The 19,355-nt window shown below is 40.7% G+C and overlaps 1 protein-coding gene across 2 annotated transcripts in view; it reads left to right on the top strand.

The window, feature by feature from the left end:
* The first annotated feature begins 1,910 nt into the window (after positions 1–1,910).
* The window catches only part of maob (monoamine oxidase B), a 34,985-nt gene continuing 17,540 nt past the window's right edge, over positions 1,911–19,355 (top strand). For both annotated transcript variants that reach the window (XM_023950510.1, XM_023950509.1), the window contains exons 1-3: positions 1,911–2,046; positions 13,380–13,474; positions 14,664–14,801. In XM_023950510.1, the coding sequence (XP_023806278.1) occupies positions 1,926–2,046; positions 13,380–13,474; positions 14,664–14,801 (354 nt within the window). In that variant the 5' untranslated portion in view covers positions 1,911–1,925. The remainder of the gene's footprint in view (positions 2,047–13,379; positions 13,475–14,663; positions 14,802–19,355) is intronic.

The following is a 19,355-nucleotide window of genomic DNA, read 5'->3' as shown; positions in this document are numbered from 1 at the left end:
GAAGGGAAGAGGAGAGATGGATGTCTGGGGGTTAGGAGGGGGATTAAATAGGGTGGGGGAGTAGAACCGTGAAGCAGCATAAGACAACAAGTTGCTGGATGTTTATAATCATTACAGTCAGGTTTAAAAGTAATCCAAAAGGGGGCGGGGCCTGTCCACACGCACACCGAAATGCCACAAACATACCTGTGGGTTCCAAAAATGCCCACATACAAAACATGCCAACATGTACACAACACACAATACCCCCCTGCAACACCCGCACGGCAGCAGATAGAGAACAACCGCCCGCCGGGCAATCACATCCGCCACCCAGGCCAGGGCCAGCAGGACCGCCACGGGGGCCACCAAAGCCAGAGAACGGGGAGGCACCAGGGGACAGAGAGTGCAAGCTCCAGCCCAACCAGGAGAGCAGTCCCCCGCCGCGCCGGTAGGGCCCAAAGCAGGGCCCCGCCCCAGTAGAGCATGTTTCATTATTAAGTCAGACGAAACAACACTCTTAATACTTGTATCAGTTAAAAAAAATTCATCTGGTGTAAAACTTTCAAGTGACGAAGGTCTAGATCAGTCGGTGTTCAGCATCCAGACCATCAAAGATTCTACATCAGATGCAAACAGGAGAAATTCCCTCCACCAATAAAAAAAACCCAGTACAAGAAATTTGGAAGAACCTATAACGTGATTGGATATTTGTAGGTGTTTATTCTACATGTTGATGTTTATCAAAGAGGTTGAAGATTCATTGATGACAATGTTGTTTTTGGTGCTTTTAACAGGTTCTTGTAGCATTTTTGGAGGACATATATAAGACAATTTAGCTCCTGCATTTCTGAGTATTTCTTTATTCAAATCATTGTGATTCAGGAGCAGAAGAAAAAAAGTTTTATTTTTAATGTATAAACTATAAACAGCAGGCCACAGACTCCCTGCTCCCCTCCGATCTGATGCAACCATTTATGGATCCAAGTACGTTTTTGTTTTCCTCGTCTGAGCTGGAATTTGGATCAAAGCTGTGCGACTGGACATCTCCAATATTGCTCGCCACTTTTGTTGCACCGCTAATGTTGGGGCTGTAAGCTAGCGGGAGAACATGTAAAAAGAGAGCTATTAGCAATGGGCAGGGGAAAGGGGGTGAGGATGTTCCGCACCACTGGCCCACAGGTAAGATTTAAATTTCTAATGAACTGCTGCTGTGGAAACTATGGTTGTGTCCAAATTCCCTTCCTAATGCCTAACTAAAAAACTATATAGCAATATATCTATAGTAAGCTAAAAGTATAATAATTAGTTGTTTGTTACCTTTCGGCATTTCCCTTTTGGGGCTGCCACAACAAATCAGCTTTAACTGATTCACACATGTGGTTTGGCAAAAAAATTTATATATATATTTATAAGAGAGATGTCCTTCCTGAGACAATTCTGTATTTTACCAGGGCTGGGGACCGGCACAGGGAGGCCCAGATTTGGGTCCCCTTGTTGCTACATGGTTAGGCAGTAGCACTAAGGGTTGAAGCTCATCCCTCCCCTAGGAATCAAACCTGGATTTTCCATGTGCCAGACATGCTCTGCGTTCTCTGCAATGACAACTAAAAATCATAATTATCAGAGGGGGAAATAGATAGCGATTTGACAAAATTGAAATTGTGATTGGGGGAAAAAAACTGCAAAAAAAAAATGAATTTAGACTAGTGAGAGTTAGACTGATTCTTTGGAACAGGAAGGCAAGAGTTCATGAAATCTGCCTCTGATAAGATGACAATGTTATCTTTACTACGGGGACGTGGTGACAAGCAGGGTTTCAGGTGAAATTAATCTCTGCTGCATAATCCTTCAAATCTACAGAGCCACGCCGCTTCACTATGAGTGGGCGGAGCCTGGGGCGGGGGTGGGTCTGCCCGTGCGCCCGCCCGGCGCCTTTAACGCAGATGCGCTCCTGCGTGCGCCCTGCCTTCAGCGGCGAGCGGACACTGTCTGACGGATCTCCGAGCACCATGACTTCCTCCAGCAACACCTACGACGTCATCGTGGTCGGCGCCGGCATTTCAGGTAGGCCAGATCTCCCAGAAAGTTGGCTCAAAGTGCGCGCAGAAGCAGCCGCTCCCTGGAAGCAGGCGCGGCTACAGAGTCTGACCGGATGCGCGGACAACTGTTGCGCAGCCGCCGCGGAGCGGCTGCAGGAGGCAATTCACGGTGCAGGAGGCTGGTTCTGCTGCTCCCTGTTTTCCTTCCTCTCCTCCGTTAGACTGCTCCCCTCCTCCTCCTCACAGCTGCTCCAGTACAGCTCTGTGTGTTAAATAACAGCTAATCGGCAAGCACACTTTGTATTACATAAGAGGAAGCAGGGGGCATAAATCATCAGTGGGAGCATCTGTTAGGCTGTTTGTATTTGGGAGCCTGTATGAGGGGAGAAATGACAGCAGCCAATTACCTTCATGACCGGCAGCTGTAATGCTGGAGTCCAGAACCAGACGGGAAACAGCTGGGTCTGCAGCTGGTTCTGCATCATTTGTTTGGGAGGAAAGTAAATGTGCTTTTTATGTGAGAGGGAGGCTGTAGGGGGATCCCTGCTTATGCAACTTGAGATTGCAGCAAAGACCTTTTTTTTTAGTTTTTTTTATTTGAAAATGCTTATTGACTCATCTGCCATACAAGGTTTTCTTAGGGAAAGAAAGGTCATTTCAGGGCAGAATGCTGAAGCCAGACTTTTTGAGTTGGCTCAAGTTTAAGTTTGTGAAGGATGATTTCCAGGCAATGATGTGTCTTCTAAAGATTGATAAAGTTTTCAGCTGAACTTATTAAAGGTTACAGCATGGTTTGGCTATCTTTGGTTTGTGAGACAGTTCAGGAGGCAGAATAACACACAACCCCTCCCTTATGCAGGTAGGGCCTCTGTTGAGATATAGATTTGTGCTGTTTCTTTTTTCATAGTACAAAAATGCACAGCAGGGCTACATATGATATAGAGCGCTGTTGCCTCACAGCAGGATGACTGGTTCAAATCCCGGCTGGGTCCCTTTCTGTGTGGAGCATACTTGTTCTCCACATGCGTGCGTGGGTTTCCTGTGGGCGCTCCGGCTTCCTCCCACAGTCCAAAAACATGCTTCAAGTTGATCGGTGATTAATTGTCCCCAGGTGTGCTTTTTGGGGTGTGAATGTGTTCCTGCAACAGACTGCTGACCTGTTTAGGGTGTAAAAGTTTATTTTGTAACTACAGCCATGCCAATATTCATTGTGCTGTCAAATAAGTCGGCTGGTTTTCAATTTAACGTTTGGTAGCTACAATTTATTAAGTCTGTTCGCTTATTTTTACCTGTAAAGTGGTTTGACCTGCTCAAAGCACGAAAACCACTTTTTTAAGTTTAGTTGGATTGGCCCAAGCAACCTATAAAGGGATTCAATGGGTTCAGAAAATGGATGGATGGATGGATGGATGGATGGATGGATGGATGGATGGATGGATGGATGGATGGATGGATGGATTGTTGGTGGAACAAAAACTTCCAGGTTCTTTTCCTCTATTTCAAGGCGTGGAGCTTGCAAATCCAGAAAAATCCCAATTTCTTTCTCTCGCATTTCTCAATCATTTCAACCCAAAGACACTTCAAATATTCCAGCATATTTAAAGATAAAGTAAATTAAGCCAGACTGTTTTTATAAAATACATATTTAAACAAAATACTTTTTTTTGTGCTTAAACCCCCTAAAAATAACACAAATGACCTTGTGGTAGAGTGTTAGCCATGTGACTCGAAGGTCGTGAGTTCAAATCCAGGCTGAGTCATACCAAAGACTAAAAGTGGGACCCAATGCCTCCCTGCTTGACATTCAGCATGAAGTGGTTGGAATGGGCGGGGTTAAACCACCAAATGGTTCCCGGGTGTGGCTGTGTCTGCAGCTCACCACTCTCCCAGGAGAGTGGTCAAATGTGATTAACAAATTTCACACACCTAGATGCGTGACAGCTAATGGGACAATTTGACTTTACATTTATGAACCATCACTCAAGCAGGAAAACTGAACCTTTCCTATTGTTCATTAATCTACGACTCCTTTTTAGTCCTGTAGACATTCAGACTGATGGCGTTTAGCCCAGCTGCTTTGGCGCAAAGGCTGGGTTCACCTTCGACAGTTAATCCGTCCATCAGCGCCTTTGCAAAAATTTAAAGTCCTATTGTCAAAGTCTTTTTTTCAAATTGCATATTTTTATGTGCTCCTGATTCACAAAGATTTAAAAGAAGAAATTTTCAAAAAATGCAATTATGAGCTTAAATTTCTACACATGTCCTTCATCATCAGAAATCAGGCTATAAGAGCATGATAAAAACACCAAAAACATTATTTTCTTTGGAGTGGGTCAAGTATCTTGGAATTCCAGTTAGCAGTGCATCAGCTACAGTGGAGGCCTGGCAAAATGTAACCATCTGCTACTTAAATTATAAGCCTAATTATGAGACCTGAACAATAAATTGCATATTTAACTGTATCGCGATATTGAGCTTTGCAATATGCATATCGCAAATAGCGACAAATGGCTATCTTAAATGTGCTAAAACAATATGGCAGCTTGATGTATTTAACTAATAAAATAAATCCCTTTATGCATTTGACCAATTAGATGGACGCCTTCACGTTATTGACCAATCGAATAGAACTCTTTCATGTTAGATGTTGGCCTCCTAGTTAGACGAGGGTTAACTCTCATTTAAATAAAACCGTTGCAGTCAAATGGAAATGTTGTTTTTGGTTGTTTAGCTATTTGTTCATATATCGCAAGTTATACTGTCATCACAACATTGATCATTAATATCGCACATCGCAAGTTTTCCTCATATCGTGCAGCTCTACTAATTACAGAGACCTTGAGAAATGTTTTTTTTTAGTTTGTTTATGTAGAATGTACTACCACCTAGTGTTTGGGTAATGTGGTAATTGAGCAACACAGACAGCAGAGGTGTGTAAACCTTCTTCATATAGATCTCTAACCCGGACTACAGCTGGTAATGTCTTTGCACGCCTTCATTTGATGTTCTGCTCCTGTTTGCTGGATGGACTCCGTGTTCCTGCCTTTGATATCAATAAACAACCCCCCTCCTCCTCACATAAGCCTGGAAAACAAAGGACAGAGCTAAAAAGATCCGGCTCTGTAAGGACGCGGCGCCCAGCAAAATATGAGCATCACATGACCACATGTCATTGACCCAAAGCCAAATTCATGTTTTCATTGACAGAAACAGTGTTTGATTGTTGTCAGATGGATTTTTTTTCCATACAATGTGTGAAGCTTGGTCGTCTCTTTCACTGCTGGAGCATCAGCCTGTGTCGGAAAAATATTTAGGTCACTGTCAGGTCAAATGCTAGTCAAACAGACAAAAAAAAAAAAAAAAAAATTCTGGAGAGGAAATGTTAATTTAATAGACCCCGCTGGCTTTCTGCCACTCTGCCTACCTTTGCTTGTGTCAAATTAGTCTGGTAATTACACAATCTGTTTATCCTGTTGCCCTTTACCGGCATCCACCAAGGCCACATATAACAATCACCGTAGAGAAAATTGACAGATCTCCCTTTTCACACCTTGTCCACGTCTCTGTTGATGACACGCCTGTTGATGGGAGCACATTGTTTTTGGAGAAAACCTTAAAGGCTCGCGACAGCCGCTGAAGAAGAGGCCAGAGGAGCGGAAATGATGGGAGAGAGAAGGGCAAGGAAACCTCTTCCTGGTTTATTTGAGAGGCGGTGCATGTGGGAAAATAATGTCATGGATCACAGAGGAGAAGAAGGAGACCAAGAGGCAGGAATGTTTGAAAAACATTGAAACAAAAGAAGGAAATGAGAGTTGATAAAGAGAATAAAGAAGGAAATGGGTTCATGTGTGGAGTTAATTCAAAATGAACAGACACATTAACCAAAACACAGTTTATAATGTAAGCTTTATTATTTATAAACTACGTTTGTATTTAAACATTTGTATTCAATTTAAGGGTCTCGATATGTTAAAATCACAAAAACATATTAAGTATTTTTAAAAAGTGTCTTTCCGAAATGGTAACAGTGATGCCTAGATGCAGGAGCACAGCTTGGCAACAGTAACACAATATATAGAAAAAACACTTAAGATTTAAAAGCTAAACAACAAAAATGTTGCATCCAATGATTTTATGTAAGAACTGGACTGACTGTGATGTCACCCATAGAAAATGGTTCACTTCCGGCTTCAACCAAATGAAGTCAATTCAGTTGACATTTTTCTGCGGTACGGGATCGCCATGATATCGTCAGTAATCAGTGATTGAGTGTCGGTCAGCGATTCAGGGAAGGTTGAGGGTATTAAGTGTGTTTTATAAAATACATTTTCATTGTTTTGAGTCTATAAAGCAATGGGACCCAATGCCTCCCTGCTTGACACTTAGCAGTAAGGGCTTGGATTGGGGGGTTAATCCACCAAATGGTTCCCGAGCGCGGCTGTGTCTGCAGCTCACCGCTGCCCCAGGGGAGGGGTCAAATGCGGAGAACAAATTTCACACACCTACGTGTTTGACAGATAATGGTGCTTTAACTTTGCATCACTATTGTGTGAAGAGCCCAGCTGAAACTAGACCTACTGTATAAGAAGTGTGTCATAGGTGGATTCTGAATTCACCTTTGTTACGCCATGTTTGTTAGAGCATAGAAGAAAAAGGTATTTGATGGGTTTGCATTTTATGTTATGATTAGTTGGTTTTATTAAACTTGCAAAAAATAGAATTTTTGCTTTTACATCTCACCTACATGGTTTTTCGAACAGCATTTCTGCTCCTAATTCATAGCAGAAAATACTCAGAAAGGCAAGTTTAAGCTCAATTTTTCTCAATATATTTCCTCCATAATAAAAAAATGCCACAAAAACATGCTAAAAACACCAAAAAACAAGATATTCATTGGAGTGTCTTTAAACTTTATCTAAGAATGACTGATTTGATCACAGGGCTCCAACAGCAGAGCCCACTGAGAAAGCACAGCACTCACAGTTTGTTTCTTCCTTCGGTCTGAACAATTACTGTTGTCAAGGTAACTGCGTCCGCCCCTGTCCGTCTCCCTTATTTGCAGCATACGAGATGGAGCACGCATGTGTGCATCTGTGTCCATGCATCGTTGTTTTGCACACAAACAGCATCTACTTCTCTCTTAGACATGTTGCTTAGACAGAGCTTTTCAGCTTACATGGAAGGCCGTGTGTGCTACAGACAGCACAGCTGCATTCATTCAGATACACCTCAGAGGTCGTTAAGGCTGGTGGGTCAGCTGAGGCCTTGTGGAGCTGCAGTACAAAAGTAGAGCTGTGGGCAAAAGGAAAAGTTGGCCTAGCTGCAAAAGTCAACAACAAAGTAAAAGACCCACAGTTTGACTTTTAATGATATTGCAATTCATGTTTGCATTTAGTATTCAATTTGAAAATAAATTATGATTCATTTAAACTCCCCCTCCGATGAAATCGTTTTTTGAGTTTTTGGACATGCTCGTGTGGCATTTTTCATATGAAAGAGAACAAATGTAATTTAAGCCGCAAGCAGCGTTGTGTGGCCCGCAGGCACTACCAGCCCTCGATGCTCACCTCTATGTGCCCACCGCTACCCACCGTCCGCCCTCTCCGCCTATACGCTCCGACCCCCCCCTTGTCGCCCGGGTCATCACTTAAAATGATTGTACTTGTAAGAGCTACATGTGACAAGTTGCTAGAAAATTCGCTTTTTTCAAAATGGCGGCTTTTCTGTTGATTTTATCTCCACAGTAACTATTTTATGTTTTAGTCACCTGGGGATGTCGAACAGATCGACGTCAGTTTCAGACTAATCGGAAAAGTAGATTTTGGAATTTCCTTAGCAACAATGGTTTTGGCTAACCACGCACACATTCCTTAAATGTCCAATGTATATCAATATTCAGTTAGGTACTCAGTTCCAGCCATGGATGCATGCATTCAATTTTAGTATTCCATTGAAAAACATGCAAGCTCACCACGCAGAGAGCTTTTTTTTTTAAAATTCAAGATGACGGCCTCTTCTCGAGGTCATAGGTCAACGAAACTCCATGTGTGGTGGTAGACTTTTTTGCGTACCACGCCTACATTCCTGTATTGATATTTAATATGTTACATTGTTTTGTTCAGCTTGGGGCAGGGAATCGCATATTCATTTTTTATGACATTACGATAAAAAATGTGCGAGCCAGCTAAGACCGAAACAGTTGCAAATTCGCCACGTGCACGTCGTTAAAAATATACAACTTCTAATTCCAACATTTTTTCCACAGTAGCATGCGATTGAAGCCCAAGAAGTTATGAGACGATCGATAAAAATCCCTAGGACGAATTTTTGTTTGTATCTGGTTCTGAAGGTGCTTTTTTTTTTTATTCAAGATAGCAGCCTCTTCCCAAGGTCAGAGGTCAACGAAACATTTGTGGTGTTTGTAGACACGGGTTGGCGGCATGCGTGTCTAATTTTGTATAATTGCTGCTATTCAAAACTTCCTTGGGATATCCCCGGCACGTGTGATTTGGTTTCATCACTGATTTTTTACCCTTTTTTGTGACTCCATTTGCTTTTTTTTAAATAGGTTTAAATAGGCCAATCAAACTGTCGCAAAGACGCTCTTTTTGAATGAATGAGCCGTTGTGATGTCACAGAAGACATTACAAGAGAATATGGCACATTGCTGTGTTGCCCGCACATATTTTAAGTGTGTCTAAGGCTGGATTTTGTTCTTGGCCGCACGTATTTAAAATTAAACTTAAAGACAGAGCAACTATTAGTAAGTTCTCTCTCTGACCTGGTTTAAAGGCTTTCTGTCCCGCATTAACCAAAGAGGGTCAAAATAAAAACAAGAATAACATCAGGGGAACTTTTTTTATTATTGCTTTGATGAAAATAGGAAAAATATCATAAAATTCAGGAGGCCCTTGCAGGCTGGCTCCCCATCCTGCAGCGGGTCTCTGTTTGGCTGCCAGCTCGCCTCATGGAGCCGCATAGTGATCGCGATTGCTCCAGCTCCATGGGCCCTGCGAAAGACTGTCCAGGGTCTATCTGTCTGCAGTGTTGCCAGAGTAGGCAAAAAACAGCCCAATTTGAGTAAATACCCACCCAATTTGAGTTGGAAACTGCACAATCTGGTAACACTGTCTGTCTGTGTAAACACAACGCCTCCCTCTCTCTTTATTGACCTTCTCTCTTACTGCTGCTCACACCTTGCCCTCCCCTTCCTGCTTCATCGGAGAAAGGAGTCAGTAAAGAGTCACATATTTGCACCAATGGCAGGATAGATGGTAAATAGCGTATACTTGTATAGCGCTTCACTACCTTCATAGTTGGCTCAAAGCGCTCTACAGTCACAGTCCCATTCACACACATTCACACACTGACAGCGGCTCCGCTGCAGAATATTTTTGGTACTATAACCATCAGAGGCAATGTGGGGTTCAGTGTCTTGCCCATGGACACTGGCATGGTGGAGGTCGAACCTGCAATTTTCTGATCAGAGGTTGACCGCCCTAAGCCGTATTGTGTTGTCTTTATTTTTATATTTATTACAGTGTTGCTTTTGTTTAATATTTTCACCACTAACTTTGATATTTTATAACTCCCTTTATTTATTTATTTATTCATTTATTTATTTATTTTTATTTTTTTTGCGGTGCTGTTATACGTACATTTTTATTAAATTTTTCCCAGTCATAATATGCCATTATTAATATACATGTTTTATGTTTGATGTATGTTCAGTTCTGATTGTTTTATTCAATTAGTTAACATTTTGATTTGCCTAAAGTCTCTGTCTTGTGTTTTATTAGACACTAAATTGACAAGAAATTGTGTATTTCCAAAAATATTCTATAATCTTTTTGTACCACCATGCAAGGTTCAGGACTCGGTCCGGACCAAATATAGGAGACTCGGTCTGGACCAACAGACTTTTCCAGTCTGAATACACCCTAAAACATAGAGAAAGAATGGAAATCCATTCCTTCCCATCCCCTTTTCAGGGAGTTGGACAAACTGAGAAGCATTTTTAGCGGCAGACTTCTACACCCCCGCTGTGCTAGAGAACGATACAGGAAGTCATTCCTGTCATCAGCCATTAGACTTCAGAAGTCATCTGGCAGACTTGGATGTACATAAGATTTTTGAGAGTTCTAGAGTTTTCGACTGTTTAGTTATTTTCTTTTCTTCCCTGTATATTTTGTGTCTTGTGTTTATTTTTATCCCCCATCTTATTTCCGCGGTGCTGCTACTACAACTACATTTCCCTTCGGGGATTAATAAAGTTGATCTTGACTCTTGAATCTTGAAGCGTAACTGTTCGGTTTCAAGCTTTTGCGGGATTTAGTCACTTTGAAGCAAAGTTCAAAGGATTTAAAGCATATTTTATTTTAAAAACTGTCACCTTTAATCATTTCCAGTAAGAATGCAGGAATTTCCAATCTTTGAAGTGTACAAGGAAACACTGACTGCTCTAGCTAAATGCTTTTGGCAAATGCTGATGTGAGCAGTTGTAATTGATTTGTTTGTTTCAGGTGCAAGAATAACAGACACCATCACATCATAGATGCTGCAAAAATGCATCTCAGGGTTAAATATGTTAATACTCTAGTCAATATTTCCACAAGTTTCTGTAAAGTTGTGTTTTTCCAACCTCTGGTGTCACGACCTGGGAGGGAATTCAAACAACAGAGAAATGCTCAGCGTGTACCCTTTAAAGGGGATTGCTTTAGAAAATAAAGAAGAGAAGAAAGTGAAGCCTCAATTACAGTGAAGCAGCTCCCGGATCAAAGCATTGTACTTACAGGAAACTACTTTTTTCAGTAATAGCTGTAGGCTCTAATGAGACCGGCAAACAGTCGGTCTTTGTTTTCAAAGACAGAGACTGACCTTTTGAGCTGCGAGCAGGTAATAGCATCAATTTAATGGTGGAAGATTTGTGAGCCTTCTCTGTTAAGGTTTAATGCGTCCTGCAAAGCCTGGCAGGCTGGATGTGTTTGTGCAGGGAGTGGAAGCTGAGGGGAGATAATACAGAAGAAACTATGCTTAAACTTACATAAGCCAGGCTGGTTTCAACAGGACTTAGCAGGCTTTGGGAAGAGAGAGTTAAGAGGGGGATGAATAAGCTGAGGAAAAAGAGGAATCCCTCTCTAAGGACAGTGGGAAGATTGTTGGGGAAACATCAGCAGAGAAGTGGACTCCTGCTTAGAGAGCACTCATGATATCATTGGTCATGTGCCTTGTCTAGTTAACTCCTGGGTTCATGCTCAGTTCCTGGTTAAATGAAGCAACATCAAAAAGAGGAAAAACTCAGCATTTGAAGGGATGCAACACGTCACTATAGAAAACAGCCAAGCATAAAATAAAGACAGTAAATATTTGATCTACAGTTTTTTTAACATTTGCAGGCTCCATAGTGGTGTGGTGGTTACCGCTCTCATCTCCCAGCAAGAAGGTTCAAATCCAGGCTGGGACATTTCTGTGTGGAGTTTGCATGTTTTCCATACATGCGTGGGGCTTTTGTTCAGCTTCCTCCCACAGTAGGTTGTAGTTTAGTTGGTCATTTGAAATTGTCCCTCTGTATGAATGTGCGTGAGTATGTGACTCTGTGTGGCCCTACAACACAGTAGCTGGGATAGGCTCCAGCAACCCTGTGACCCCAAAAGGGATTCAGCGGCTTCTGAAAATGAATAGATGTAACATTTACATGACGCAATTAAATGAAGATAGCAAAAAACAAACAAATATATAAATACATTTCACTAGTTTATTTCTTGATGTATTTTTAATGCCAACTAGTTGGATCGATCTGTTTTCTTTCAGCTGTTCAAGAAATCATCATCATCATCAAATGTGAAAATGTGAATGGGAAAAAAGAGAAAGATATAAATTGCAACATTGTGATGTGTTTGCTTTTTTAAAATTGTTGGACGGAAAAGTTTACCATCATGTTGCATCTCACCTTTTTTTTAGGAACAAGTAGAAGGTTTGGGGGCTTCAAGGTTAACAATTTCTGTGTTGGAATTCAGTTCCATGGTTGCCTGGTGTCCTGTAGGTTTCCAGCTGCAAAGTTTGTGGCATTCTCTGATGTATTTCACAGTCAATAATGTTCCTCTGGTAGTGAAATGTCCAGACTGCAAACAGAGTTTGTGGTTTTGCAAATACAGAACATTCCAAATTATTATGCAATTGTTATTTTTCAATGATTTTTCTAAATGGTCAAATCAAATGACAGTCGCCCTAATTTTCAAGTCACTAACCATTAGAGTACATATTAAATGTTATTGAACAAACCTCCTAAACGTAACTGCTGACTGGATGTGAACTAATAAATATTTTGCCTGAAGATTCTCCAAAGGTTCTCAGTAGGGTTGAGGTCAGTTCATCTTCTTTTATGCCCATAGCAGCCAATGATGCAGAGGTATTCCTTGCAGCATGAAAGGGTCCATTGTCATGCATGAAGATGATTTTGTTAAGGAAAGCACAGTACTTTTCATACCACGGAGGAAAGTGGTCAGTCAGAAACTCCACATACTTTTCAGAGGTCATTTTCACACCTTCAGGGACCCTAAAGGGGCTGACCGGTCCTCTCCCCACAATGCTGGCCCAAAACTCTGCCAGCTCCTTGTTGACGTCAATGCCTTGTTGGACATGGTGGCCATCCACCAACCACCCACTACTCCATCCATCTGAACCTTCCAGGGTTGCACGGCAGTCAGCAGGGAACAAGACTGTTTGAAAATGAGTCTTCATGTATGTCAGGGACCACTGCAGCCATTTCTGCTTGTGAGTGTTGTTTGGGGGTTAGAACACATGTGTCAAACTCAAGGCCCGGGGGCCAAATGCGGCCCTCCATGTCCTTTCATGTGGCCCGCGAGAGCATAAAAGCTTTTAAGTAATAACAAAAATTGGTGTGTATTTATTTATATCTAGGGGTAATCAGACTTGAAATATGGGAAAGATACATTAAAACTTAAACACTATCCATGTAACCTAACCTGACAGAATCAAATGTAAAAGGATTTATGCTAGAGTAACAAGCAAACGTATGTTTTCTATGCAACTGTAATTTTCACTTTAAAAAGTTATAATAAATAGATAAATGAGTAATTTAACATTAAGGACTAGTTACATTTATTTTCATTACATTTAATTACATGTATAAGTTATATCTGGCCCTTTGAGGACAGACACTATGTTGATGTGGCTCTCGGTGAAAATGAGTTTGACACCCCTGGGTTAGAAGGTTAATAAACGTTTCAAGTTAATATAAAGTATGTGGGTGTGAATGGTCTTTTAAAACAGCTTTTGAAAACAAGAGATTCAGATCTGCAGATCTGGTACACATATGACACATATCTCTGTTTGTAGGCTTGAGTGCGGCCAAACTACTGAAAGCCAGTGGGCTGAATCCTGTGGTGCTCGAGGCCAGGAACCGGGTCGGTGGTCGTACCTTCACTGTGCGGGTAAGACCAGGAATGACAGCACTACAGCAGACAGGCTTGAAGGTTCTGTTCAATGTAGTAACATTTTAATTAAATACCAACTTTACAAGCAGAAATAGAAGTTTAAACACAACTTATTTCTTTTTATAAACCCATGGGGGGTTTAGGGAATCAACTGCATGGGAGTAAAGTCCACAGGCAGATTCTATGGGGAGCAAAAAATAGCTTCTGCTGTTCCTTGATTGTAGCTAGATCAAAGTATAATGATTTGTACATTAAAACTTAAACATAACAGGATGAAAAAGATGATTAGGATTTACAGAATCTTTGTAAGTTCTACAACTCAAGTGTTTAGTTTTCACAACATGTGGCTCTTTGAAGACATTTTCCCTAAAACCTGCTTTATTTGTGCCGAATTTTAAGATAATAGATCAGAAATGTTATAAATATTGTTTTTTCTTGCAAATTCTTTTTTTTTGTGTTAAAAGTTAAAACATTTTGTTAACTCCACGAGACGTTCATGCCATGTCAAAGACCCACTCCAATCATCTTTTGATCTATTGTAAAAGTGTTCCCTGTGGTATTTTACCATTTTTAGCCAAAACAAAAAACCCACTCGAGCTCTTTAGAAATTCTCCTCTGAGTTTGGGTGGAACTGTTGGCGTGTAGTAACCCTGCATTCACTTCCCACTATCCACAGGTTTACACGCTCTCCTGCTAGCTTGCAGCCCCCTCACACCCCAAACCTAACATTACTGGTGCAACAAAAATAGCGAGCATTGTTGGAGCTATCCAGTCGCACAGTTTTGAGCCGGATTCCAGCTCAGACTGGGAAAACAAAGACGTACATGAATCTATATCTCTTATCACCCACCCAGCATAATACAATCTGTTTCTAACAGCATTTCTTCCTCTGCTACTGATTCCCTATAATATTAATAAAGAAATGCTCAGAAATGCAATTTAAGTATTATTTTTATGCATTCTCCATCATCAGGAATATGCAACAAGAACATGTTAAAAACTCCAAAAACACCATTTCAACTGGAGTTGGTCTTTAACATGTAGAAGTTGAGAAGTGATCCTGAAGCACAGAGTTCCCTCATGAGTTGGAAGCTGCACTGATTTTCTACATAAAAACATAAAATGTTCTCTGTTTTGGGTTGTTAAAACATGTTTCATTTTGAGTTGTGTGGTTTATGTTTTTAAGAACAAGGAAACCAAATGGGTTGATCTGGGCGGGGCGTATGTGGGACCGACTCAGAACCGCATCCTTCGCTTGGCCAAAGAGTACGACATCAAGACCTACAAAGTCAACGAGCAGGAGAGCCTGGTCCATTATGTCAATGTAAGTTGTGTTTTTCTGCAGATGTTCCTTTCAGCTAATTCAGTACTGAAACACAGACACTTTCCAGAAGCCACCACACTCAGCCCAACCTTCAGAACACAAGAACCTCTGGCATTGTTCAATAGTGCATGCCACATTTAACTCGTCATCTGATGGGAATGGTTTCCTTTTGTTCTTCTAGTTTGTATTAGGAACCTTAAGTGTCGACAGGAAAAATATCTGATTATGTTGCAGTTTTCCTCATGAAACATCCACAGAAAAGCTCTGTTTCGTCCCATTGTAGACCAAACCAGGGGGATTAGCAGCCAAAAGAGGAAGAAAATACACCAAGAGAGAAATGATCAAGATCTTTGCATTCATAGATTATCATGCTGTGAGATGTGATCTAAATGCCTTGATGGAGAAAGAGATTCTGTCAAAGACATAAACATCTTTAAAAAAGAAGAATGCATTGGAGTCTAACGACGGAGGGTAGCAGTGGAAGTCTGGTAAAGAAAAAGATTTATGTTTCGGATAAACTAGACAAAAGGTGATGGGAAAAAACTAAAGGCAGCAAGCAACTTGTGGTGGAGATTCCTTTTCTGTGCTGCGTTGTCCGTCACAGCACCATCAGCCCTCTCCTCTGCAGCATCAGTGACTGGAGATGCTGATCTCTGCCTGAGGGCTTTCTGTAATGCACTTTCTCATCTGTCTGAGTGATTTAAGGGCAAACAAGGAGACACCTGGGCCATTTCTTTTTTTTTTGCTGCCATTCTTTTCTCCATATGTCATTGGGGTACACACAGTGCTGTCTTTAAAACAGTACTGTTCCTGCAGCTAATTTGATTTTCCTTAGCTCCTGTGTACTCTGGCTCAGCTTGTACAGTTGTAAATCTAGAGTTGTGTGGCTTTGTGCATGTCTGTGGAGCTTATCTCGATGCTGACAGTGCTTTTGCCAAAACTTGGACGTGGACTTTAAGCTTTTTCTCTTGGGGGTGTGGACATAAGCACATGCAAACACCATTTTATGACTTTTTTGGGGACGTTGTACCAACGTCCACCCAACACCTGCACTGTAAGCACTGTAAGCGACTTTGCACTGAGGATACATAGTAGATTTATTGCAGAGCTGCATAAAGGTTATCCCTGGTGTACCGAAAAAAAAACTGCACTTTCGCCTGATCTAAAGTTTCTCTGGTTTGCATGAAGTTATATAAGGGTTGTGTCACTGAAGCTGCTGATTCAAACGATGGTAAAAATCTTCCAACTCATCGTCTAACTGTCAAATCCTGCAGAATTAAGCTGATTTTGTATTGGAAAAAAATAAAGGATGATCAAGTCAATAGAACTGGAGTAAATCTGACACAATTATGTGGAGGAAACTGACGGCATGTTTTCAGCCACAAAGAAACAGTTATATGAATTAGATTCATATAAAAAAGAAAAATTGGAAACTGAAGTTGTCTTTTTTTTCATATGGAATTATATGCATAATTATATGCTCAGTGTTGTTGCAAAGGCAAATTTGGCCTGCACCTGTAAAATTCATTATTTGTTGCACATATTACGGTAAAGCATTAACTAAAACAGTAAATTCAATAAAACTGAAGCTGTAAGAAATAATGAACGGCCTCCACTGCTGTGTTCTTAAGCCTTTTAGAGTAAACTAAATCCATATATATATGATCAAATATTATCTTTGGCACACTAAAGAACGTTTTTTATGAAATATTAATTATTTTTGCGGGGTTTTTTCTTACACAGAAGTATAACAACAACTCGATCTCTGAGGCACAGGTTTTCTATCCGTGTGGGCGCCGCCCATTTCATGATGTCATCCTAGATTCGGCCTCGGTGACATGTCTGCATTTCGCCCACGAACACAAACAACATCCAAACTAGTGCCAAGGTGGTTGTGCACATTGTGCATAGAAAATGAAAGCTTTTAGCCGATCACCGCTATAGCTCCGCTGAGAAAGTGGGTGTGTTAGCCTGGAGGCGGTGCTGGCAGTGCAGACTCTTCCTGGAAGGGGCTGTTCCCCTCTTTGTGTTTTCACAATGTGAGAACCCTCGTTTTTGGGGATTGGGAGGGGCTGGTGATCAGAGAGCAGGTTTTTAAAGGAACACTCAGAAATGCGTGAATGGATCAAAATACCACTTTGGGGTTGTTAATAGTGAGGAATGAACTTTAAAATATACTTAAAAACTCCAAATTTTGCATGATATAGGTCATTTAAGGTGTACTTTGAATCAAATTTACTAGCAGCTCTAGCATATGTGAAAGGGACTGAGTAAAAGCAACCACATCTGCGGCTGCTGGACATGTGCAAGGATTTCATCTGTCCACCTACAGACCCTTTCCCTTAAAATTAAGTGTTTTCATTTCCCAATTTCCAGTAAAAAATGACATTTTCATAGAATATTGATTCTGGCCCCACTGTTTATATTAACTTCAAATATTTGTTTTGTTTTCATTTTTAGACAAATTGGTGTTGCAGCTAATAAAACCCATAAAAAAACAGAACAAACAAAATAAATTACAACATTCTGTAAAAATCTGCCCAATTCTGTATTATATGAAAGTTTGCTTTTTTTAAAAGGAATGAGGTAAATGAATACACCATTTCATGATATTTTACTTTTTTGGAAAGAGTCTGCAAATCTATTGGGCTGGTTTGAAAAAAACCTAACTAAATTAACCCTTGTGCTATCTTAGATGACCCCACCCTTACATTGACGTGTTCTCCCTACCATGACAAAGGTGGATAAAGGTGGAAAGATTTCATGTAATCCACAAATCATTGAAGAAAAAAGTTCAGCGCACTGTCTAGTGGGGTCTAGATGACTCAACTCCCAATGCTAAAGTGCCTAGGATAGCACAAGGGTTACAGTGAAATTCCCTTTTACTGAACAACATTAACTCATTAAAAACTATTCCTTTCAAAGAAATTAGGACAGGATGAAGAAAATGCCAAAAAAGAACTTTTCTTTTAGTGAATATACTATTTGTTTTATGAAAAGTTCCCGCTTTGACTGATCAAATCAAGTTATGTGAAAACAATTTATTAACTATGTTTTAGAAATTCATAGAAATTTGACAAATTATTCTTCATTTAGTCCAGTTGTAAACCTTCAACTTGTCCATTTAGTGTTTTGGCTTGACGAGTTTAAACTCCATTTCAAACCTTATCAGTGATGCTCAGCAGGTCCACATCCTTCATCTGATTACAGTGGGGGGGTTTCTAAGTGGGCGTTTACAGAATTCTTACTGCATTGTTGACAAAGTTTGATTGAGTTTTAAGAAATGATTTTCCAACCATAAGGCTAACATAATCTTTTAAGTAGTTAACATTTCTTAAGCATACATAGGTTTTGCTGTCATTTTGACTACAGGTGGCTCCCTTCATATCAGAGGTCATGTTGATAATTAATCTTTTCCTTTTCCTTCCATGGTCGAAATCTGCTCTGGTTTATATTATTTTTTTTTAAGTTTATCAAATCAAATGCAGTAATCGTTGCCATGGAAACAGACCTTGGGATAGCAGGTCAATGCCTACACAGCACTTTTAATGAAAATCTGTAGATTTTTGGTAAATATACAAAAGATTTGTACGGATTTTTTTATGTTTTTTTTTTCACAATAAGACTATATTTCAATGTGTTCAGGTCGCCTGAATCGCTCCAATCTGATTTGCTTTTTACACTAAGTTTCAGATGTTTTTTTTGTTTAAATCTGTTTTTTCTATGTTGTTTGTAATAATGTCGTTTTTGCAGCAGGATGGGGAAGCGTTCTCCGTCTCATGTCTTGAATTTACAAAAGCTCTTTCCTAAACTTGGGAGTGTTGTAATCTTGTGCTGGATCAAACCATTTTTTGACATAATTCCTCATGCCTCTTGCCCCGTTCTAACCAATACGAGGTGAATGTGTTGCAAGAGTGCACCGGTGAGCTCTCTGTATCAACATCACTGGTGTTCTATTGACCTACTTGAGCAGTGCTGAGAAAACGCTGGGCTGAGGCCGCAGTCACAGCAAAAAGCTGTCAGCTTTGAATGCTTACGCTCTGGTAGTGGGTTTGAGCCTGGAGGAGGGTGGTGGTCCAGAGCAAATGTGTCTCCTTGACTACTATCTTTGTAAGATCCATGGAAATGTGCACACGGCCCCGGTAGCATCCTGGCTGGTTTCCATGGCAGCACGCCTTACATCAAACACCTCAGCTCTCAGACTCTGGATCTCTAGCAGACGTGATGAGGTGTTTTCTACAAGCACTGAGGGAACATCTGAACCGCCTTAAGGGTTTTAATCCAACTTAAATTAAGCTATTCTATAAGGTGGTAGTCTTCCCATAATTCCATGTAAAACAGAGCTCTGTGATCAAACAGACATTTATGGTCCGCGTGGTGATCAGTGTGAAACTGCGAATGACCCAACACGTCATATCATCCTCGACAACGTGCGTTCAAGCGGCCAGTATTAATAAAAAGTTATTTAAAGCGTGTATATGCTCGTTTCAGGCTCCCGCGTTGTTACACAAGTTTCTACAACTGTTTTTGGGCTCTACGTACAAGACATGCAGC

The sequence above is a fragment of the Oryzias latipes genome, chromosome 21, assembly GCF_002234675.1.
Source record: "Oryzias latipes chromosome 21, ASM223467v1".
Classification (NCBI taxonomy): Eukaryota; Metazoa; Chordata; class Actinopteri; order Beloniformes; family Adrianichthyidae; genus Oryzias; species Oryzias latipes.
Note: the sequence above shows the minus strand (reverse complement) of the source record. Positions and strands in the feature narration are given on the sequence as shown.